General features: G+C 50.0%; 1 protein-coding gene across 1 annotated transcript; it reads left to right on the top strand.

Moving 5' to 3' along the window:
* The first annotated feature begins 193 nt into the window (after window positions 1-193).
* On the top strand, window positions 194-21353 carry LOC141998462 (zinc finger protein RFP-like). The gene is made up of 7 exons (XM_074971313.1): window positions 194-643; window positions 5368-5463; window positions 8894-9124; window positions 11990-12012; window positions 12570-12685; window positions 14935-14985; window positions 19834-21353. The coding sequence occupies exons 1-7, from the start codon at window positions 224-226 to the stop codon at window positions 20358-20360; spliced, it is 1464 nt and encodes a 487-aa protein (XP_074827414.1). The 5' UTR covers window positions 194-223; the 3' UTR covers window positions 20361-21353.
* The last annotated feature ends 3231 nt before the right edge of the window (window positions 21354-24584 follow it).

Raw genomic sequence — 24584 nt, 5'->3', positions numbered from 1 at the left:
TCTTTAAGTCGCCTGTTGCTTGTTTGGGGGCTCTGCTGGGGGGTGGGGACGCGTGGCTTCTGGGGTGTTGTGTGTGTGTTGATGGTTTTTTGTTTGTTTGTTTGTTTTTAAATTCCCGCCAGAGAGGGTGATTGGCTCCCGGTTGGGCAATCTGCTTTACAAGGCTGCTTGCTGGGTCTGGCAGGAAAGGAAATTTACCCTGTTACACTGTCTGCAAGGAGCCATGGCTGCAGCCGTGAATCCTTTGAAGAACCTCCGAGAGGAAGCTACTTGCTCCATCTGTCTGAGTTTTTTTAAGGATCCAGTGTCCTTAGATTGCGGGCACAATTTCTGCCAAGCCTGCATCACCCAGTGCTGGGAGGGACCAGATACAGACACCTGCTGCCCTCAGTGCAGAGAGACCTTTCCCCAGAGGACCCTCAGGCCGAACAGACAGCTGGGGAACTTTGCAGAAATCGCCAAGCAGCTGAGTTTCCAAACAGCGGCAGCAGCAGGAGGAGGAGATTTGTGCAATGTGCACCAGGAGCCTTTCAAACTCTTCTGTAGCCAGGACCAAATGCTCATCTGTGTGATCTGCAGGGAGTCCCAGGCTCACCGCGCTCACAGGGTGGTCCCCACAGAGGAGGCTGCCCGGGAGCACAAGGTAGGCCACAGCTGGGCCCGGGGCTGGGAGGGGAGCCGCCCTGCCCCCCCCCAGTGCACCCCTATTTCCTGCGCCTGTGTGTGGGTGGCACTCCCCTTCCCCCTGTGGGGCCTGGCCCAGGCCCCACCATGGCCCCCCGAACTTTCCTCTGCACTCCCCTAGAGGGGCACGCTCCGCAGTTTGGGGACCACTGGTCTAAACAGGCAAGGTGGACAAAGTGCAGGAGAGGGAGCGGCGGTACAGGGAGGCAAAGGCTGGGGATTCACAAAAGTACTTAGGTGCCTAAACCCCAGAGTGAGGTGTGTAAATCTGGGGTTTAGGCACCTAAAATACCAGTTTTAGGCTCCACTGCAATCCCCAGAGCTACTGCCAAGCCCTGTAGAAGCCCAAACTCACTCAGTGCCTGTGTGTTCAGGGTACAAGTTCTCTCAGTGCCTTGGTTTCTGCCTCTGGGCATGTGCACAGCTGCCCCTCTAGAGGCTTTTGGCTGCCTATTTCCTGCCAACCCATGAGCTGGGTGAGGACAGGTGTTCGCCTGTCTCTCCCACCTGCAGGGCCTGATCTGCTGGGCACCCTCACAGACAAAGGAATGGGAGGGACAGAGAGGCACGGAAGGGGCAATGACTTGACCAAACTCACAAAACAGCTCAGTAGCAGAACCAAGAATTAAACCTTGGCCTCCCAATGCCCATCCTAGTTCTCTAGCCACTAGACCACACCACCTCTCATCACTCCTGCAACGCACTGCTTTACAATCGCATTATAAACCTCTGAGCACCGCTGAGTTTCGACAGAGCTGGTGCTTGGCGTAGTGCCCAGCTTGAGCATTTCCTATCTAATGACCGCTGGCAGCTTCCTGGAAGCAGCGGTAAGGTAACCTTGTCAGCAGCATTCTCAGTGGGTTCGTTTCCTGCTACTTTCTGAAGCATAAGATGCACTGAAAGATTTCTGCTTTAAAAAAACAAGGTTAATCTGCTTAATTTTTTTCTCAAGGTAAAACCAGGATGACAAATTCCTGTTTTCCCTGGCTTGCTGAAGGCTGGTCACTTTGCTGCTCCTGAAGCAGAGCGGGGAGTCAGGGGAGGCACAGCCCTGCATGGCCCTGCCCACCCACCACCCACAGGTGCCCTCTTTCTTCCCGCCAGTATGCTGCATCTCTTCCCCCCTGGCCAGGCTGGAGTTAGCGGGGGCCTGCCCTGCGGCCCAGGACTGCGGGCCGCTGGGGCCGGTGCTCATGCCACCCGGCGCTCCTGGGGCTGGGGATGCTGAGGGCTGCACTGCCTGGTGCTCTGGGGCGGAGGGGCTGGCTGTCATCGTGGGGGGCTCTGGTGGGGGCCTCAGGCTGAAAGGGCTGGACTGGCAGACAGCCTCCCCGAGCCAGTGATTCTCATCCCGCCCATGCATACTTTGGAGTTTTGCTTTGGGTTTATGCGTCCATTTGAACCACAAACTCGATGCAGCATTCTAGGGCCCATGAAGCCCAAGTGGACTGGAACCTTAAAAAGCCTGTTGGACAGAGCAATCCCCTCGGGGCAGAATCCGCTGTGCTGTACGCCACTCTAGCTGTAAGGACGAAGTGGGCTGTATTAGTGCCACAATAAGATTAAAGGAAGAAAATGGCTGATTCCCAGGACCACGTTGAGTCTCAGTACTGGAGCACCTCGGAAGTGCTTCTTTTCCCCCATGCCAATATTTATGAACCTTGGGAGTGTTGTATTTTAACCAGGAGTCCCTTTCTCCCAAGTTTCAGAGTAACAGCCGTGTTAGTCTGTATTCGTAAAAAGAAAAAAGAAAAGGAGTACTTGTGGCACCTTAGAGACTAACCAGTTTATTTGAGCATGAGCTTTCGTGAGCTACAGCTCACTTCATCGGATGCATACGATATGCTATGCATCCGATGAAGTGAGCTGTAGCTCACGAAAGCTCATGCTCAAATAAACTGGTTAGTCTCTAAGGTGCCACAAGTACTCCTTTTCTTTTTTCTTTTTTCTCCCAAGTGTTCATTAGGCTCCACAGTTTAATATACACTTTTTTAAAAAGTGTTTTAAACAACTCTTACCAAAACTCCCTTCCCTGTAAGTTGCTCGGCTTTAACTCTCTGACATCCAGATCTCTTCATATACTGTTCCCTGTCATTGTGTGGGAGCAGGACACTCTAGTCTACACTGCTGGAAAATGGATACAACTTCAACCCAGTGCCCTGCAGCACTTGGAGGATTTGCTGGAGGCAAAGGGCTGTCTGGACCAGGGGCTCTCAAACTGAGGGTTGGGACCCCTCAGGGGGTCGTGAGGTTATTACCTGGGGGGTCACGAGCTGTTAGCCTCCACCCCAAACCCTTCTTTGCCTCCAGCATTAATAATTGTGTTAAATATATCAAAAAGTGTTTTTTAATTTATAAGGGTGGTTCGCACTCAGAGGCTTGCTCTGTGAAAGGGGTCACCAGTACAAAAGTTTGAGAACCACTGGTCTAGACAAAGTCCCTAATCCTCTACATCAAGTCTGGTGCCCCCAAGGCCTCTCTGTTCCCTGGCAGCATGACACATACAGCATAGAAGGAAAGCAAGCAGGGCTGAGACTGGAGACTGAGATGCCCAGCTGCCATGAAATGAATGGAGCTGTGTTTTTAAATCCTTTGTGTGGCTCTGCAACATCTCACCTTGGGTGAATTACAGAATAAGATCCTCGGACCATATTTTCAAAAGCACCAACTGACTTTAGAGCCAAAGTCCCATTTTCAAAGGAGATTTAGGTCTGAATCCCCAAAGGGACTTGGGTGTTGTGATGCTCAGCATTGCAATACCTAACTTTTAGGCATCTAGAAAGTCACTAAGGACATAAGAACCGCTGCACTGGGTCAGAGCAAAGGTCCATCTAGCCTAGTATCCTGTCTTCTGATGGTCGCCAATGCCAGGTGCTTCTGAGGGAATGAACAGAACAGGGCAATTATCAAATGATCCATCCATTGTCATCTGGTCCCAGCATCTGGCAGTCAGAGGCTTAGGGATCTCTGGAGCCTGGGGTTGCATCCCTGACCATCTTGGCTAATAGCTATTGATGGACCTATGCTCCATGAACTCATCTAATTCTTTTTTGAACCCACTTATACTTTTGGCCTTCACAACATGCCTGGCAATGTGTTCCATGGACTGATTGTGTGTTGTGTGAAGTACTTCCTTTTGTTTGTTTTTTAAACCTGCTGCCTATTAATTTCCCCTGGTTCCTGGTATGTGAAGGGGTACATAAACTTCCCTATTCGCTTTCTCTACACCATCCAAGATTTTATAGACCTTTCACATCTCCACCCCAATCCCAGTTGTCTCTTTTCCAAGCTGAACACTCCGTCTTTTTAATCTCTCCTCATATGGAGGCTGTTCCATACCCCTAATAATTTTTGTTCCTTTCGCTGTACGTTTTCCTATTCAAATATATCTTGTTTGAAATGGGGCCAATAGAACCGCATGATGTATTCAAGATGTACCATGGATTTATATAGTGTCTGTCTTCTTATCTATCACTTTCCTAATGGTTATTAAAATTCTGTTAGCTTTTATGAACAGATGTTTTCAGAGATGATTCCAAAATCTTTCATGAGTGGTAAGAGCTCCTTAGACCCCGTCATTTTATATGTATAGTTGGGATTATGATTTCCAATATGCATTACTTTGCATTTATCAACAGTGAAATTCAGCTGCCACTTTGTTGCCCAGTCACCCATTTTTGTGAGATCCCTTTGTAACTGTCCGCAGTCTGCTTTGACTCCATTACTCTGAGTAATTTTGTATCGTCTGCAGACTTTGCCACCTCACTGTTTACCTCCTATTCCTGATCATTGATGACTATATTAAACAGCACTGGTCCCAGTATGGATCCTTGGGGGACCCTGGTATTTACCTCTCTCCATTGTGAAAACTGACCATTTATTCCGATCCTTTGTGTCCTATATTTTGACCGGTTACTGATCCATGAGATAAACAGTCATGGGGTAAGAGAGAAGGTTAATTTCCTTAAGAGACTTCAGTGTGGGACCTTGTCAAAGGCTTTCTGAAAGTCTAAGTACACTATATCCAGTGGATCATCCTTGTTGACACCCTCAGAATTCTAATAGATTGGTGAGGCAGGATTTCCTTTCACAAGAGCCGTGTTGATTCTTCCCCCAACAAATCATGTTCATCTGTGTCTGACAATTTTGTTCGTTACTATCGTTTCAACCAATTTGCCTGGTGCTGAAGTTAGGCTTTGGACGACATAGGCTGTATTGCAGACAAACTTACGTCGCTCAGGGCTGTGAATATTTCATCTCCCTGAGTGACCTATGCATTCATGTGCACAGTGCTATGTCAGCAGGAAAGCTTCTCCCGCCACCATAGCTTCTGCTGTTCATGGAGGTGGGTTTATTATGCTCCCGTCCGCATAGAGCGTCTCCACCACATGCCCTGCAGCGGCACAGATGTATGGGTACAGCTGCAGCGCTGTACTTATCAACAAGCCCTTAGGCTTACTGGCCTGTAATTGACAGGATTACAACGGGAGACGCTGCTGAGAGGGGCTGATGAGGGGAAGAGATTTGAACTGGAGTCTCCCACCTCTCAAGAGGCAATTGTGACATTGCCATGAGCACCGTCTGTGGGACAGCCTGAGGGGGACATGAAATGTATATACATTGCGTCTGTGCGGCAGACTCCTCAGCTCCTGAGCCTCCCAAGCATTGTCTTTCTTGTCTCAGGAACAAATTCAAACCCGACTGAACACCCTGAAGCAAGAGAGAGAAGAACTTCTGGAGTGGAAACAGGCTGGAGAGAAGCAAAGCCAGGAATATCTGGTAGGTTCCCATTGTTATGGTCCAGCAGTTGCATCAATCAGAGTTGGTATCTCTCTGTGTGGGGAGAGTGTCAAGCTTGCTCTATACTCAGCAGTGCCTGTCTTAGCTATGGCTACATCTACACGGCACAGCCCTGGGGGCAACCTGTAAGGACTGTGTAGTGACACAGCACAGTGAAAAGCAGGCTGTGTCCATGCTGTGGTGTGTAGCTACAGGGGTGAATGAAAGGCTCCAGCAGGGGGAGGCAGCAGACCGGCCGGAGCCTTTCCCCACTTCTGGAGCCTTTTCCTGGGGTGGGGAAAGGCTCCAGCGCTGGGGAAGCAGCGGGACACTGCAGTGTAGATGGGGGAGGCCCTGCTTGGAGGCGTATAGAGCCCTGTGTGTAGGGTTTATACCCAGAGGGTTCAGGCATATCGTGACTCTACTTGCTTAAGCCATGCCTCGCCATCTACACTGCTATTTATGCCCATGTTAGCAGGGGCATATAGTGTACGTCCTCTACACACCGCTGTAACATCTGTGTAGTACAGATGTACCTCAAATCACTTTTTAATGTAATGTCTTTATACTGGTGTAAGCCCCTGACCTGCAAACATTTTAAACCTAATTTAATTTGACTCTAGTGTGGTGTGTAGGGTTCACCTTGTCCAGTTAAACTGAGATAAAATGTGCTAACTAGGAGCAAGGTCGAGCTTAGATCAGGGTTAGCTGTGATGTATTAGGTAACCTCAAGCACTTTGCCTCTTGTAGACTCACCCTTTCAGGGTGTGATCCTGTTGGTCTTTGTTATTCATCCCTCTGGGCTGATTCCTCCACTGGCTTCCAGTTTCAGCTCTAAGCACTGATCTTATTCCCCACACATCAGTGGGTCCAAATCGAGCTACAAACAGTGATTTGAGGGGAAATTTTTTCAAAGGCACGTATGGTGATTAGGTGCCTAATTCACATTAACAGTCAATAGCACTTACAAAACAGCCAGTGGGTACCTATCTCTGAAATCCTCCCCCTGAATCTCCATCTATAACCACCAGACACAACTGGTTTCCTCTGGGACAATGTAATTAACAAAATGCCAGATGAAACATGTAAGAGCTGGAGAAAATGCATTTTGCACAGTATATGTTGTAACTGGTGTTTTGTGTGGGTAACCAGCAAAACTTTCCTTCCGTCTTCTCCACAACTCTCTGCCAATGTATTTCTGATTCTGTGTTAGACCCCCCCCCCCCCTTCCAACCTTTCTGCTATTGGAACAATCTAGATGATCAGCAGAATACTAAGCCACTCAGACCTGAAGACTCATCATTCTTGAGATATTGGGTGACATTTTCAAAAGTGCTTAAGTGATTTTGGAGCCTAAGGGTTACAATTTTGCAAGTGGTTAAGGGCCAGATTCTCACAGGTATTTAGGGGTTTAAAATGCAGAGAGAGGCCTAGTGAGATTTTTCAAAAGCAACTAAGTAGCACCTGACGTCCTCTGGCTTTAAGATTAAACTCGATAAGTTTATGGAGGAGATGGTATGATGGGATAACATGGTTTTGGTAATTAAATATTCATGGTAAATAGGCCCAATGGCCTGTGATGGGTTATTAGATGGGGTAAGATCTGAGTTACCCGGGAAAGAATTTTCTGTAGTATCTGGCTGATGAATCTTGCCCATATGCTCAGGGTTTAGCTGATTGCCGTATTTGGGGTCGGGAAGGAATTTTCCTCCAGGGCAGATTGGAAGGCCCTGGAGGTTTTTTGCCTTCCTCTGTAGCATGGGGCACGGGTCACTTGCTGGAGGATTCTCTGCTCCTTGAAGTCTATAAACTACGATTTGAGGACTTCAATAGCACAGATATAGGTGTGAGGTTTTTTTGTAGGAGTGGTGGGTGAAATTCTGTGGCCTGCGTTGTGCAGGAGGTCAGACTTGATGATCATAATGGTCCCATCTGACCTAAATATCTATGAATCTAGTCAAGGCGTCTTAGGCACCTAAGTGATATTGAAAATCCCTCTAGGGGCTTATATGCCTCTTTAGACACCTAAATATCTTTTAAAAGCAGCTCCTTATACCTTTTTTTAAATGGGTTTCAGCTCCTAAATGATTTTGCTGTTTCTGAAAATTTACCCTCAGTTCTATTTTCAAAAGTCACTTTCAAGGAAACTTCAGCTCCTCAGCACCAAAAGTCACTTTGAAAATGGGAACTGGAGGCGTAAGTCCCCAAGACACTTGGGAACATGTTAGTCTCAGCTGGCCTGAATGAACATCAGGCATGTTCTCCTGAAATCTCAAGCGTGTGTTTGTAGCAGGGTGAAATGAAAAGAGGGCTCTAAGAACTGTTCCCTGACTCTCCCCCTGGCCCTGATAGGCTTTCTCATTTGTGAGAACCGGACGCTGAACACTGGAACCTGCCCCGTCCCATGCTCCACCTCTTTCCCTCGAGGCTGCGCCCCCCACTCCCAGGGCCGGTGGAAGGATGTTTTGCGCCCTAGGCGAAACTTCCATCTTGCACCCCCCCTGCCCTGAGGCGCCCCCCCGCAGCAGCTCCCCACCGCCCCTTCCCCGCCCTGATGCGCGCCCCCCCCCCCCCCCCAGCCTCCCAGCAGCAGCTCCCCGTCTCCCCTCAGGGAGTCGTGCGGCAACTCCCCCCCCTCCCCTCGGCCCGGAGAGCCGTGCAGCAGCTCCCCGCCCCAGCTCACCTCTGCTCCGCCTTCTCCCTGAGCACGCTGCCGCCGTTCCACTTCTCCCGCCTCCCAGGCTTGCGGCGCCAACCAGCTGTTTGGAGCCGCTAGCGTGGGAGAGAGAGCGGCAGCGCGGGGTGGTGCTCAGGGGAGGAGGCGGAGCAGAGGTGAGCTGTGGCGGGGAGCGGTTCCCCTGCGCGGCGCTACTCTCCCCCTACCCCCCGTTACTTGCTGCAGGCGGCCCTCCCCGCGCCCCCCTGCCCCAGCTCACCTCCGCTCCCCCGCCTCCCCAGAGCGCGCTTTTGGCTGCCCCCAACCACTTGGCGCCCTAGGCAACCGCCTAGTTCGCCTAGTGGTTGCACGGCCCTGCCTACTCACTGTCACTTGCTGCTCTCTCCACCTCCCTCCCCCTGCCAGCTGAGCAGAGCTCTAGGGGTGTGGTGGAGGTGATTGGGGCGGGGGAGGGAGAGCCACGTTCTGGGGGTAGAGGGGTGATTGGGGCAGGACAGGGGAGCTGCCCATACTTTTCTCCCCCCGGAGCCATCCCTGGGTGCTCCTCCAGGCTCCCAGCAGCAGCTGCTGCTCTTCCCACCCCCTGGTGGTAGAAGCCAGTTACTGTGGGTAATCCGACTTCTAACGTCCAGTCAGCAGTGCTGACCGGACACTGCCAGGTTCCCTTTTTGACTGGACTTTCTGGTTGAAAACTGGACATCTGGCAACCCTAGTCCCTGACCTGTCCTTTCCCTGTTTGTCTCTTCATTACAGGGAAAGATAGAAGCTGAGAGGCAGAAGATTGTGTCTGAATTTGAGCAACTGCGGCAGTTGTTGGAGGAACAAGAGCAACTCCTGCTGGCCCAGCTGGAAGAGTTGGACAAGGAAATTGTGAAGATACAGGATGAAAATGTCACCAAACTGTCTGAGGAGATTTCCCGTCTCAGTGACTTGATCAGTGAGATAGAAGAGAAGTGTCAGCAGCCAACGAGTGAATTCCTGCAGGTGAGATAGTTAGAGACACCCAGATCCCTGCCCAGGGAAGGGAGAGATTCCGATTGATTAACTTCGGAGTTTACTAAGTTCTTGGAGAGCTCCCACTCCACAATGGAGACTGTCAGTGTGTCCTTTAGCAAAGCAAGGGAAAACAAAATGTGACATTTCTAATATTTCCCATGTGGAAACAGCTTTGCTGTTTTAAAGGCAGACATCTCAGGCCTTTTTGATACATCCTATGTAAGCCCCTTCGTTTTCAGTTTAAACCAATTTTGCCAAAAAATGTCTGGGTTTTATAAAAAAGTATTATTCAATTTTTTCTGATTTTCATCCTACTTTTGTATCATTCAAATATATATAAAAAACTTGTTTTATTAAGAAAATATAATACATTGCATGAGATCTCTGTATTCCGATAATACATCAGTCTGAGCGTATATGCAAAGCTGCCTGCTGAAGTAAGAACGTATTGTTCTGGAAGATGCACACAATAAACCAACAGGCACACGTAGAATCATAGAATATCAGGGTTGGAAGGGACCTCAGGAGGTCGTCTAGTCCAACCCCCTGCTCAAAGCAGGACCATCCCCAATTTTTGCCCCAGATCCCTAAATGGCCCCCTCAAGGAATGAACTCACAAGCCTGGGTTTAGCAGGCCAATGCTCAAACCACTGAGCATGCAAGCTCTGAAGTGCGTGTGCGTCTGAACCTACTGATAAATCTCACGCCCACCACGTACACATTTCAAACTGTTAGCAGACAATGGGTTAAAGATTAGACGCACTAAAATGGGAAGAAAATGAAAATCTATATCAGAATACATTTCAGAACACAAGGAAGTATTCAAAAGGGTTAAAGAAACAAAAATAGGAGAAAAGGATGAAGTTGAGTGTATGCGCTGCAAATGGTGTGGCCCAATTATCGAATGTGAATATTTATAGGCTAATCGTTCTAAGCAAAGCTTTTGATACGGTCTCCCACAGCATTCTTGCCAGCAAGTTAAAGAAGTATGGGCTGGATGAATGGACTATAAGGGGGATAGAAAGCTGACTAGATTGTCGGGCTCAAAAGGTAGTGATCGATGGCTCCATGTCTAGTTGACAGCCAGTGTCAAGCAGAGTGCCCCAAGGGTCGGTCCTGGGGCTGGTTTTGTTCAATATCTTCATTAATGATCTGGCGGATGGCGTGGACTGCATCCTCAGCAATTGCACCTGCAGATGACACTAAACTGGGAGGAGGAGTAGATACGCTGGAAGGTAGGGATAGGATACAGAGGGACCTAGACAAATTAGAGGATTGGGCCAAAAGAAATCTGATGAGGTTCAACAAGGACAAGAGCAGAGTCCTGCACTTAGGACAGAAGAATCCCGTGCACTTCTACAGACTAGGGACCGAATGGCTAGACAGCAGTTCTGCAGAAGAGGACCTAGGGGTTACAGTGGACGAGAAGCTGGATACGGGTCAACAGCATGCCCTTGTTGTGAAGAAGTCTAACGGCATTTTGGGCTGTATAAGTAGGGGCATTGGCAGCAGATTGAGGGACATGATCATTCCCATCTATTCGGCATTGGTGAGACCTCATCTGGAGTACTGTGTCCTTGTAGTGTGAGGGCCAGAACTGAAGGATGTGGAAAAATTGGAAAGAGTCCAGCGGAGGGCAACAAAAATGATTGGGGGGCTGGAGCACATGACTTATGAGGAGAGGCTGAGGGAACTGGGATTATTTAGTCTGCAGAAGAGAAGAATGGGGGAGGATTTTTGATAGCTGCTTTCAACTACCTGAAAGGGGGTTCCAAAGAGGATAGATCTAGACTGTTCTCAATGGTTCCAGATGACAGAACAAGGAGTAATGGTCTCAAGTTGCAGTGGGGGAAGTTTAGGTTGGAGATAGGAAAAAAATTTTCACTAGGAGGGTGGTGAGGCACTGGAATGGGTTACCTAGGGAGGTGGTGGAATCTCCTTCCTGAGAGGTTTTTAGGGTCAGATTTGACAAAGCCCTGGCTGGGATGATTTACTTGGGGATTGGTCCTGCTTTGAGCAGGGGGTTGGACTAGATGACCTCCTGAGGTCCCTTCCAACCCTGATATTCTATGATTCTACACCAGTAAACTGTTTGTTCAGATGAAACGTTTTATTTGGGGATTACAGATATATTGTTTTCTTAAACTCAGGGGGGGCATTGTGCTTTGAGTTCTGTTTTAGTTCTGCAGAAAACCACAGGGATGAACAGAATTCAAAGCATTAATCTACTGAATACTTTTTCTCCCTGTCTTTCCATCCACCAAAACAAACCCTGATATTTACCCAGAAAACTTAATAGTTTTCTGCACTGATTTCACCTGTTTTTATTGTGGTAATAAACACTGATAAAATCCCAGGAAAAATTAACTAAAATAAAAACTGAAAATGAAGGGCCCTAACGATATGAAAGCAATAAAAGGCACAACTCCACTTTCTAGGAAGTGGGAGATTAGGAAAGCAAAGTTCTTAATAGGCCCTGCAAAGAAATGGGAATGAATCCAGCTTCCAGAATTGCTGAGCAGAATTGCATACATGGAGCTTTTAGACTGAGAAAGGCAAACGCTCTGGACACAGCAGTTGCATGTGGCAGTCAGGGATTCATGTGTCTGATCAGTCTGTTTGAGCAAATGCCATTGGCACAGACAAAATAGAATTTAGAAGGAGAAAGCACACACCGTGATTGAGGGTTTAGGGGTCCCATTCCATCGAAATCTGTGAATGGACTTTTGAAGTTGCTAACTGCAGAGAACTGGATCTCGAGCTCAACTAGGGATGGCAAAGCAAGTCCCCTGCAGAGCAGGAGCGGTCCCCATCTTGTTACACGTGGGACTGAACTCTCTTTCTCTTTTCTAGGACATCAAAAGTACCTGGAGCAGGTATGTGACTCCTTCCCACTCCCCCTCACGCGTCGTGATGCTAGAAGGGGATTGTCCCCCCAGGGTCAGATTTTGCAGGGCATTTAGTCACCTGAGGCGTAGCTAGGCACTTGGTGGGGTTTTCCAAAGCAGCTAAGCGAGCTAGGCACCTCCCATTGTGGTCAATGGCAGTTGGGAGCCTGACTTGGTTAGGTGCTTTTGAAAATCCCAGGATGCATCTTTAAAAATCAGGTCTTAAGTGACTTGCCCAAGGTCATGCAGGGAGGCTGTGGCAGAGCAGGAGTGGAACATAGGTTTCCAGAGTCCTACAGCAACCCCTTAACCACTGGAGCACCCTTTCCCATGAGATTAGGCCCTTCTCTCTGAGGGGCAGCCTGTGGACCCCTTACCCTCTTTAACTCCCATTGGAGGAGCTAGGCATTTAAAAACTCCAGCGAGGAGATGAATTGTCTCACCAGTGGGAGTTAGAGGCTCTCATTGAGCCCCCAAGAGAGCAGTCTCTGGTAGCTCATTCTCAAGAAAGAAAAGATTTAGGGTGTTTCCCCCTTCCCCCCCAGGTGTGAGAAGGTGAAGTTCGAGAAACCAATGGCTGTGCCACAGGATGTGAGCGAGAGAGTTGGCGTCTCTTCCCAAAGAAATGTTTGTCTACAGGAGGCTCTGAAGAAATTCAAAGGTAACTTAATAGTTATTTGGGCTCATGATATGGTGATGGCACATTGAGATGTGCCTCTGACTGTGGAAGGAGATGGACTCTGGGCTATTAGTTCTCAGCTCGTCCCAGCTAGACGTCTTTGTGGGTGGGATGGGGAGGGCTCAGGGCTGATGCCAGTTCGCCAGGCCTCCACTTGGATTGTCTCAGACCCAACCATGGGTGTCAAAATTGGCCACTCAGAATTTCAGAGAGACACAATCACCAGATGTTTTAGAAAATGCTGAATTTAACCTCCATGGCTGGGATTTTCCAAGGGACCTAAGGGATTTAGGCCCCATCTCTCTCTGACTGTCAATGATAATTGGCCACCACGTGGCCTCAGCCCTTCTGAAAATCCCAGAATCTGTACCTCAAGTTCCTCCATCTTGAAAAAGGAGGAAATAATGGCCAACCTACCTTGTTGTGCTAATTAGTGAATGCCACCGAGTGCTTTGAGATCGTTGGAGTAAGGCAGGAGATGGAGAGGTGCAAGATATATTTTGGACGATGATTTCACTTTAGTTTGGTCTACTGGAAAGGTCTCTCCATTCCAATCTGCCTCTCGTTCTACGGTCTTTTCCTTTGGGCTGTCTCTCAGAATTACAGCACGGTTCCATGCCGTGCTGCGACAGCCGTGTCAGCCCCAGGATATTAGACAGGGTGGGGGAGGTCATAGCTTTTATTGGACCAACTCCTGCTGGGGAGAGACAAACTTTTGAGCTACACGGACCTGAAGAAGAGCTCTGAGTAAGCTCCAAAGCTTGTCTTTCTCAATCACGGTTACATTAATTAGCAGTAGGAATGTCACCAGAGTCAAGACAACATGAAATCACCTCTCTTCCAGTCCTTCCTTTCTCTTGAGACCCGGCCCTATGAACTGAGCTCAAATGCAGAGAGAAAGGGTATGGGCTAGATTCACAAAAGGACTTGGGGTGGGCGGGGGTCTACTTGCCATTTTAGGCACCTAAATCCCAGAATCAGACTACACTGGGATTCACAAAGACCCCCCACTCAGCTGCAACCAAACCTTGTAGGTGCCTAAAATCACTCAGCACTTCTATTTTTGAGGTAAAAGTCCCCTAGGCACCTATGTTTCTGCTTCTGTGCATGCACTCTGCAGTTCCAGTCCAGCTGCCAAGACACCTAAGCCCCAGAGAGATACATGAACTGGGGAAAGAAAGGGGTTCCTCCTCCTAACTCACCTACAGGGACCCAATCTGAGATGCCTGCTCTGAGCACACTTACTGACTCAGGCTTTATATGCGAACTTACCCAAAAGAACCAGGCTCTAGGGAAAGAGGAGCTCCCTTATAATGTATAGCTCTGTGATTAGGGTACTGACCTGGGATGTGGGAGATCCCCAGTTCCAATCCTCTGTCCCCCCGAGGGGAAGAAGGGATTCCAACAGGGGTCTGATATAGGCCTCTCTGTTGCCCCTTTTGAATCTGATCCATAATTGAGCAGCGGGACAAGCTTCTGGGTCTCCAACGTCCCAAGAGCGTGCTCTAACCACCTGGGACGTTCTCATGATTTCTCTCTGCCTCTGGCCCAATGAATTATTGATTATCCCCAGTGGAACCTCTCTCACAGGAGAGCATGTGGGCACCCCGCATCAGACAATCCTGCAGCCCAGAGATTAGGGCGCTCCTTGAGAGGCGGTAGATCCCATTTCAAATCCCTGCTCCCTCTGCGGCACAGGATTGACTTGAACCAGGGGTCTCCCAAAGGCCAGCTGAGTGCTCTAACCACAGGGCTAAAAGTTATGAGCTAGGTGGGTTTCCTTCCCCCTCTCCCCAGGCTTCTTACAAAAAAATGGCACAGGTGCCGGACATCAAGAGAGGGCTCGCAGCTGAGAATCCCATGCCGAGGGAGGTGCCTACGGTGCTGCCCAGATTCGGTCGCCGAACTCCCTGAGAGGGCCGGGGCTTAGCACACCCCCACACCTTGGCATTTCCCACTGGCTGGCGTAAGCAGGGAGTCGCCTAGCATGCTGGCTTTTATGAAGCTCATTCCAAGGCGCATCTCTCTCCCCATTCATGGTGCAGATTGCCTGGGTGTCTGACTCTGGTTTTGTAAATCACAGTGACTTTCTAGGTGCCTAAGCGTTGGGTGTTCTGATGCTAAGCGTCACCTTGCCTAAGTTTGTTTGTGAATCCAGCCCCATTTTCATGAGGCTATTTTCCCACAAGAAAGGGGGAAATCACCTCTCCTCTGATCTTTTCTTCCTCTAGAGACCCTGCCCTATCAACTGAACTTTCTGATCTCAAAGGCAGAGAAAGAAGGTAAGTTTTAATAAGGATATTTTCCTCCAACAATTATTAATTAAAATCTCAGGATTAATTTTTTAGAAGACACTTCTGAATTCAAACGAGAGGTTTCCACCAATACAGAGCCATGGATTCCAAGGTTAGAAGGAACCATTATATCATAACGGCCAGACTGGGTCAGACCAAAGGTCCGTCTAGCCCAGTATCCTGTCTTCCGACAGTGGCCAATGCCAGGTGCCCCAGAGGGAATGAACAGAACAGGGAATCATCCAGCCCATCGCCGATTCCCATTTATGTGCACGTTCATACATCACTACTATTTACAATTGGAAAGTAGGGTACATTTTTAGGTCCAATAATCAGCCTTTAGGGCACACTCAGGTCACATTTTTCTGCTTCTCTCGGCAATTATAAGGACTAGAAATTTGCTCTATTTTTATTTTTTATATGAAAGACAAGCTTCACTGCTGGAAAACATCATTAACACAGAGTGCAGGTTGACCATCAGTGCCTTGTACTCTCCCAGAACGTGAAAGGAACCCATATTCCAACCTCTGAAAACTGGGAAATAAAGAGTTAAGGAAGCGTCTCCCACTAGTTCCTGTGCTATACTTCCCTCTCACCCTAGCGTCAGGAGCATGGACTCATGTGCTGGGCTCCATCCATCCCCAGCTGGTGGAAGGTCCCTTGGTGGGAGACCATGCTAAGGCCAGCACTGAACAAGGCAGAGAATCAGGACTGCAGCGGCAGTCAAAAAAGCAAACAGAATGTTGGGAATCGTTAGGAAAGGGATGGATAATAAGACAGAAAATATCATATTGCCTGTATATAAATCCCTGGTACGCCCACATCTTGAATACTGCGAGCAGATGTGGTTGCCCTATCTCAAAAAAGATATATTGGAAAAAGTTCAGAAAAGGGCAACAAAAACTATTAGGGGTATGGAACAGCTGCCATATGTGGAGAGATTAATGAGATTGGGATTTTTCAGCTTGGAAAAGGGACGACTAAGGGGGGATGTGATAGAGGTCTATAAAATCATGACGAGTGTGGAGAAAGTAAATAAGGAAGTGTTTACTTCTTCTCATAACATAAAAACGAGGGGTCACCAAATGAAATTTCAGAGTAGCAGCCATGTTAGTCTGTATCCGCAAAAAGAAAAGGAGTACTTTTAGCACCTTAGAGACTAACAAATTTATTTGAGCGTAAGCTACAGTTCACTTTGAGCTGTAGCTTATGCTCAAATAAATTTGTTAGTCTCTAAGGTGCTAAAAGTACTCCTTTTCTTTTTTCAAATTAAATTAATAGGCAACAGGTTTAAAACAAACAAAAGGAAGTATTTCTTCACACAACGTACAGTCAACCTGTGGAACTCCTTGCCAGAGGATGTTGTGAAGGCCAAGACTATAACAGGGTTCAAAAAAGAACTAGATAAATTCATGAAGAATCAGTCCATGAATGGCTATTAGCCAGGTTAGGCAGGGATGGTGTCCCTAGCCTCTGTTTGCCAGAAGCTGGGAATGGCAACAGGGGCTGGATCACTGGATGATGGCCTGTTCTGTTCATTCCCTCTGAAGCACCTGGCACTGGCTGCTGTTGGAAGACAGGACACGAATAGCCAGTGATGGATAAATTCATTGAAGATAGGTCCATCAGTTCAAGGAGTATTGTCTCTCCCTGGGGGCTGGTGCTTCCTGTGGTACTGGGAACTGTCCCTTTAAGTGGTTTGGCTTCCCAGACAGGAAGGAGGAGCATAGCAGAAGCTCTGTGATACAGAACCCTGGATAAAGAGGGTTTCATTCAAACATCATGCTCCCAGCAGGATTACTGAACACCACACTTGCAACCGTGTTGTGTCCCCATCCTTGTCCCATGAGCACCACTGCAGGCTGGGGAAGGGGCTCTCTTCGGATCTCATAGTTACCTATCTGGCCCCCCACAACAGCATCTGAATACCTGGCATCTTTTATGCCCATTTGAGAAAAAGGGAAGCTGGACTGCAGAGAGAGGAAGGGACATGCCTGAGGTCACACAGCATGTCAGTAGCAGAGTGAGGAATAAAGCCTAGGAGTCCTGGCTTCTAACCTCTAGACCATGCTCCCTCCCCAAAATGAGTGTAGTGCATTGGATGACTGTTACACATCCCTCGGGTGTGGACATTTAGTGCCACCAAGAAGTCGAATTCCCAGTTCACCAGATAGCCCAGTGTCTCTCCAGCAGGGCTGCTCGCTACTTTCTCCTGGTCCAAGTGGGTGGAGGGGTTCTCACCCCATGTGCTGTACTCTTGGGCTGGGGACTTTCCACCAGGAGATGAGGGAGGAATAGGGCAGCATGGAAATGCATGAAAAGCTGAAGCTGGTGCCTGCTGCCTCCCCTGCTCTGTTCTGTTGCTGGATGTGGAGCACCCCCAGCAAGGGAGAGGGATCGGGGGAGGAGACCGAGATCCCCTCTGCCACGGATCCACAGGATTCGTGCTGCAGCCCCCGCTTTGGAACAGTCTCTGGGAGGAGCCCCTTCGATGCTCCAGACCCCCACCATCAGCCCCCTCTTCCTCCAGGGTAAGCCACGTGGCTTCACCGACTCCTTAGGCTGGACCTCTGGGCCTTCAGCTCTCCTGCCTCACAACATGAGCTGTGCTCAGTGCGTCCAGCTGAGACAGACCCCTGCGGGAGCCCTCTGTGATCTTAGGGAGCAGCACAGCTCTGCAAGCACCTGCAGTGACACTCAGCCACCGCTGTCACTGTCAAGCCCCTGGGTTATTAGTCCCCTGCTCTGCACCACAGCACAGGAAGACCTTGGTTAGCTCAGAGAAATGAAGGTTACAGTATAGTCCATTCTGGGGAGCCGGTGCCCAGCCCCGCAGTGCAAACCCCGTGGTTCAAGCTCTGTCTCTCTGTCCATCTGATCTGCTTTCTCAGACTCCCAGGTGTGCCCCCCACCATAGGTGCCGATTCTGTAGGTGCTCCGGTGCTGGAGCACCCATGGAAAAAAAATAGTGGGTGCTCAGCACCCACCAGCAGCCCCGTGGATCAGATCCTCCCCCTCCTCCCCTCCCACCCGCTGGTGGCCCTGCCAATCAGCTCCTTCCCCTCCCTCCCAGTGCCTCCTACCCACCGCGATCAACAGGCAGGGGAGGAGCAGGGGCAGGAAGAGGCGGGGTAGGGTGGAGACTTGGGGGAAGGGGTGGAGTGAGGGTGGGGCCTGGGGCAGAGCGAGGGTCAAGCACCCCCCAGGAAGTCAGCTCCTCTGCCCCCTACTGCTTCCTGCAGCCAACATGTAACTTCCGCTTTGCCCCTCTCCCACCTTGAGTCCCTTGTTCCCGAGCCGGGGCGATGCAGCTCAGCCACAGAGGCGGGGAAGGCCGTAGCTCTCCGGGTTGCTGATTGTTATGTTTCTATGTCCGGGCAATTGGATTTGCCATTGTCTGCTGAGGACCTCAGGCCCCAGATAGTGACGTGGGCAGCTTAGCCTGCCCTGAGAGCAAACACTCCCGTATCATCCACTGGGTAAAAACGCTGCATATTGGGAAACTGAGGCACATATAGGCGTCATAAAAAAATCCCAGTGTCTCACACCCTCCTAACAATACCTCCTTGATGCCTGGCGGGAACGATGGGGAATTTCCTGCTCAGCTTCCGCCAACAGGCAGCTCCCCAGGACTGACACTCAGGGCCCACCCCAGCCAGCCTGGGGCTACTGGGGAGCATGAGAAATGGTCCTAGCCTCCCCCAGGGCTGAGCTCTGCCTGTAAGGGTCTGTCTGCACGGCAGAGTGAACTCTGGGGCTCAGTACCCAGGTTAGCCTGGACTGGGTGCAAGGAGCCATGCTGCTGAGCCTGACCTCACTTACTGGGTCCTCACGGGTGCTGCTGAGGCTCTGGGACTCTGGGAGCACATCCCCTGGCTGACCAGCTATTCTGAGTTTCTTTCCCAGTGATTCGTGGGGTACCCGGTCTGTCTTTCACGGGGGAATTGAGGGAAGGCACTGGAGGGCTATTTTCCCTCAGGTCAAGCTGGCAGTGGCATTCGGGGGGAGGCTTTTCACCTTCCTCTGCAGCATGTGGATGCGGGTGACGTGCCAAGATTATCTGGGGGTATCTCACGAAATCATTTCCCTGCATTGCTGGGGCCTCGGGCACTGGTGACCCTCGGTGCCTCCTCTTCTCTGCCTGTGGCACATCATAGCACGGTCGGCTGTAGGCTGTCATGCTTTGGGCTAATGTTGGTTGCTGGGTTAGGTGGGTGCTGGGTGGGGTTGGTGGCCTGTGATATATGGGGGTCAGATTAGATGACCTGATGGTCCCTTCTGGCCTCAGACTCTCTGACTCTCAGCACTGGAGTGGTTTAGCCTGCACAGAGGTGCCGACTTCCCCAGTTCCCAGGGGGGTACTTGACCCTTGCTCTGCCCCAGGCCCCGCCCCCACCCCTGCCCCATCTCTTCCTGCCCCACTCCATTCTGCCCCCTTCCCCTGCCTCTTTCTGCCCCCACTCCTCCCTCTTCCCCCCCCCCCCCCCCAGAACCTCCTGAACAATGGATCCGTGGCAGGAGGAAGGCGCTGGGAGGGAGGGGGAGGAGCTGATCGGCGGGTGGGAGGTGCTTTGGGTAGAGGGGGAGGAGCTAATCAGAAGGATCTGCCGGTGGGTGCTGGGCACCACTATTTTTTTTCTGTGGGTGCTTCAGCCCCGGAGCACCCACAGAGTCAATGCCTATGCTGGGTGGAAAGCACCCCTGAACTCAGATGAGGTGTTTATGCATCTGGACAGGAAGAGCATTAGAGTTAGCAGCCGAGTAAGCGCCTGGGTTAACTCTGCAGTGAGGACAGACCTTAACACTCTCCTCCTCTCTCTCTCTCCCCTCATGCAGTGCAGGCCACTCCGGATCCAGACCTGGGAATTCCCTGTTCCGTCGTGTCCACAGATGAGAGTGTGATACAGAAATACCAAAACGTGGGATATGTAGGGACACAGAACAGGTTTCACCCTGCTGCCTGTGTGCTGGGCTATAAGGGCTTCACCTCAGGGAGATGTTACTGGAAAGTGGAGGTGGGGAACAAACATAATTGGGTTTTGGGCATTGCCAAAGAGTCTGTGATACATGAGGGAGCGAAAAGCCGTACACCGGAGGAGGGGATCTGGGCTTTGCAGAGTACAGGGAATGGGTACTCGGCCCTCACCTCCCCTGAGACTCCTCTGGCCCTACCTCGTAGCCCCAGTAACATTGGGGTTTATCTGGATTATGAAGGGGAGAAAGTTACATTTTATGACGTTACATCTTCTGGCAGAGAGCCAATCTTTACTTTCACATCTTCTTTCACTGGGAACATCATCCCCTTCTTTGGGAGCCGGCGTGTAGTATTTCTGAGTTCACTATCGTTTAGTGGTCACTGGTAGGCATTCCATTAATCCCTGTGACAGAGGAGCAGGGATCACTCAATATGAGATATCTAAAGTAGAGCAAAGACATAGGTAATATATAAATTACAGCTATCACACTTTGCCATTCTAATCACAGTCTCGTCAGCCTCAAGCATTCAAAAACTGTCAGGCCCCCCAGAATCATGAGATTGGCTGAAACTTCTTTTTAAATATTGTGTTATTTTCTTTGCCTTCTGGTTTCCCAGCTTTTGGGGTGTTCTTGTTTCCGATTTTCAGTCTTTGCTACACAAACACGAAGGCTGGAAATGTATCTGTAGTATAATCTGAGGTTGCCTTGCAAACTATCTACTCCAGCTGCTGGGACTTTAAGAAAAACACCAAGTGCTGCGAGACTCACAATAAAATGATGAGAGAGGACAAGACTGACTTGCTTAGCATTATACTGGTGAATGGAGTTTCTCGACCCTCTTACATGCCTGTCTCTGTAACTCTGTGATCCTCCAGGCACACAAAAACTGGCCAACCAGCAGCCACCAGGAGCCACTCTCAGGGTCACAGCAGAGCCGGCCTGTCTTAGGGCAGGTCTACACTTAAAATACTGCAGCAGAGCAAATGCACCGGTGCTGCTCCGCCGCTGTAATGCTTAAGTGAAAACGCTCCTATGCCGACAGGAGAGCTTCTGCCATCAGTGTAGTTAATCCACTTCTGAGAGAGGCGGTAGCTATGTCCAGGGGAGAAGCTCTCCCGTCAACGTACCGCTGTCTACATGAGGAGTTCAGTCGGTACGACTGCGTTCACTGAGGGGTGTGGATTTTTCACAGCCCTGAGCGATATGGTTCTGCCAATGGAAGTTTATAGTGTAGATCTGGCCTAAGTTCTGACTCACTTTGGGTCATCCATCAAAGTCCTCTGCTCTTTACTTGTGAATATGAAAACCATAGTGGTGTTTCCCTCTCCCTCCAATTCCCTAGCTCAATGCTCCTATTTTGCTCTGTTTAGTTATTTGGATGCTGTAGATTCAGAGGAGTAAATTCACAGAATAAAGTTTATTTCTATCTTCTGGTCTTGGACTTTGTCACAAGGGTACTAGATCTGTACGGCTCTGCCCTGAAAGGCTAGACAGACCCACCAGCAAATGCCTTGAAGGGGCTTGAAGAAAAGCAGCTGGATAACTTTAAGCGAGAGCTCTAAAAGCAAAATTTGAGGAAAGAGTAAATAAAATCAAAGAATCAAGTGATGCTTTCCCCGGGCAAGAAAAGAAGCAACAGCATCCTCGCTGTGAAAGAAATCTGTTGGCAACTTCCAGCTGCCGAGGAACAGAAGGAAACTGGCAATAAAGTAGCCAGCTCACATTATCAACTGCAGTAATATTATGGGCTGGCACCTGGCCGCACCATGGTGCTGCAGCAGCGTTTCTTTCCCAAACCAAATTATCCCTTTTTCTTTAAATTCACATTTGCAGTCTGAGTGGCTAGAAACCTGATCCACCACCTGAGGGCAGAGGGAAGGGTCAGGGGTACAAATCTGGAGTCATTTGGTCGAGGGGTGTTTGAGATGCAGCCCCTCCCAACACAAGCTGTTTCCAGAACTGAGCTAGGCCTGGAATACCAGCAGAATCCTGGCCAGGGCTGGGTGAGGGAGACTCCCAGCACACCCTGGAGCCGGCCCTGGGCTGGAAGGAGAAGAACTCAATCTCTTCTGCGGCGGTTTCTCAGCAGGTTGTCTTGGCTGAAGCATCGCACCCTGGGAGAGGTACCTGTGCTTTGCAGATGTGGTAAGAGGCTGTAGAAGGTGAACTCAGGGTATGTCTACACTACGAAATTAGGTCGAATTTATAGAAGTCGGGTTTTTAGAAATCGTTTTTATATATTTGAGTGTGTGTGTCCCCACAGAAAATGCTCTAAGTGCATTAACTCGGCGGAGTGCTTCCACAGTACCGAGGCAAGCGTTGACTTCCGGAGCGTTGCACTGTGGGTAGCTATCCCACAGTTCCCGCAGTCTCCGCTGCCCATTGGAATTCTGGGTTGAGATCCCAATGCCTGATGGGGCTAAAACATTGTCGTGGGTGGTTCTGGGTACATATCGTCAGGCCCCCGTTCCCTCCCTCCCTCCGTGAAAGCAGCAGCAGACAATAGTTTCGCTCCTTTTTTCTTGAGTTACCTGTGCAGACGCCATACCACGGCAAGCATGGAGCCCGCTCAGGTAACCGTCACCGTATGTCTCCTGGGTGCTGGCAGACGTGGTACTGCATTGCTACACAGCAGCAGCAACCCATTGCCTTGTGGCAGCAGACGGTACAGTAGGACTGGTAGCCATCATCGTCATGTCCGAGGTGCTCCTGGTCACCTCTGTGAGGTCGATCCGGAGTGCCTGGGCAGACATGGGTGCAGGGACTAAATTTGGAGTGACTTGACCAGATCATTCTCTTTAGTCCTGCAGTCAGTCCTATTGAACCGTCTTATGGTGAGCAGGCAGGCGATACGGATTGCTAGCAGTCGTATTGCAACGTCTTCTGCCAAGCAGCCATGAGATGTGGATGGCTTGCAGTCCTTCTGCACCATCTGCTGCCAGCCAAAGATGTAAAAGATAGATGGAGTGGATCAAAACAAGAAATAGACCAGATTTGTTTTGTACTCATTTGCTTCCCCCCCCTCCCCCGTCTAGGGGACTCATTCCTCTAGGTCACACGGCAGTCACTCACAGAGAAGGTGCAGTGAGGTAAATCTAGCCACGTATCAATCAGAGGCCAGACCAACCTGCTTGTTCCAATAAGAACAATTACTTAGGTGCACCATTTCTTATTGGAACCCTCCGTGAAGTCCTGCCTGAAATACTCCTTGATGTAAAGCCACCCCCTTTGTTGATTTTAATTCCCTGTAAGCCAACCCTGTAAGCCGTGTCGTCAATTGCCCCTCCCTCCGTCAGAGCAACGGCAGACAATCGTTCCGCGCCTTTTTTCGGTGCGGACGCCATACCAAGGCAAGCATGGAGGCCGCTCAGCTCACTTTGGCAATTAGGAGCACATTAAACACCACACGCATTATCCAGCAGTATATGCAGCACCAGAACCTGGCAGAGCGATACCGGGCGAGGAGGTGACATCAGCGCGGTCACGTGAGTGATCAGGACATGGACACAGATTTCTCTGAAAGCATGGGCCCTGCCAATGCATGCATCATGGTGCTAATGGGGCAGGTTCATGCTGTGGAACGCCGATTCTGGGCTCGGGAAACAAGCACAGACTGGTGGGACCGCATAGCGTTGCGGGTCTGGGACGATTCCCAGTGGCTGCGAAACTTTCGCATGCGTAAGGGCTCTTTCATGGAACTTTGTGACTTGCTTTCCCCTGCCCTGAAGCGCATGAATACCAAGATGAGAGCAGCCCTCACAGTTGAGAAGCGAGTGGCAATAGCCCTGTGGAAGCTTGCAACGCGAGACAGCTACCGGTCAGTCGAGAATCAATTTGGAGTGGGCAAATCTACTGTGGGGGCTGCTGTGATGCAAGTAGCCCACGCAATCAAAGATCTGCTGATATCAAGGGTAGTGACCCTGGGAAATGTGCAGGTCATAGTGGATGGCTTTGCTGCAATGGGATTCCCTAACTGTGGTGGGGCCATAGATGGAACCCATCTCCCTATCTTGGCACCGGAGCACCAAGCCAGCGAGTACATAAACCGCAAGGGGTACTTTTAGTGCTGCAAGCTCTGGTGGATCACCAGGGACGTTTCACCAACATCAACGTGGGATGGCCGGGAAAGGTACATGACGCTCGCATCTTCAGGAACTCTGGTCTGTTTCAAAAGCTGCAGGAAGGGACTTTATTCCCAGACCAGAAAATAACTGTTGGGGATGTTGAAATGCCTATATGTATCCTTGGGGACCCAGCCTACCCCTTAATGCCCTGGCTCATGAAGCCATACACAGGCAGCCTGGACAGTAGTCAGGAGCTGTTCAACTACAGGCTGAGCAAGTGCAGAATGGTGGTAGAATGTGCATTTGGATGTTTAGAAGCGCGCTGGCGCAGTTTACTGACTCACTTAGACCTCAGCAAAACCAATATTCCCACTGTTATTACTGCTTGCTGTGCGCTCCACAATATCTGTGAGAGTAAGGGGAAGACGTTTATGGCGGGGTGGGAGACTGAGGCAAATCGCCTGGCTGCTGGTTACGCGCAGCCAGACACCAGGGCAGTTAGAAGAGCACAGGAGGGCGCGGTACACATCAGAGAAGCTTTGAAAA

Source organism: Natator depressus, chromosome 14, assembly GCF_965152275.1.
Source record: "Natator depressus isolate rNatDep1 chromosome 14, rNatDep2.hap1, whole genome shotgun sequence".
Classification (NCBI taxonomy): domain Eukaryota; kingdom Metazoa; phylum Chordata; order Testudines; family Cheloniidae; genus Natator; species Natator depressus.
The sequence above is the reverse complement of the archived record's forward strand: the minus strand, read 5'-3'. Positions and strand labels throughout refer to the sequence as shown.

What these genes read in the sequence shown, in the direction of transcription:
- LOC141998462 (XM_074971313.1), top strand. Translation starts at nt 224, where the DNA reads ATGGCTGCAGCCGTGAATCCTTTGAAGAACCTCCGAGAGGAAGCTACT. An exon ending in ATCAAAAGTACCTGGAGCAG is followed by an intron (nt 12,013 to 12,569) that starts GTATGTGACTCC and finishes CTTCCCCCCCAG; the next exon opens with GTGTGAGAAGGTGAAGTTCG. An exon ending in CTCAAAGGCAGAGAAAGAAG is followed by an intron (nt 14,986 to 19,833) that starts GTAAGTTTTAAT and finishes CCCCTCATGCAG; the next exon opens with TGCAGGCCACTCCGGATCCA.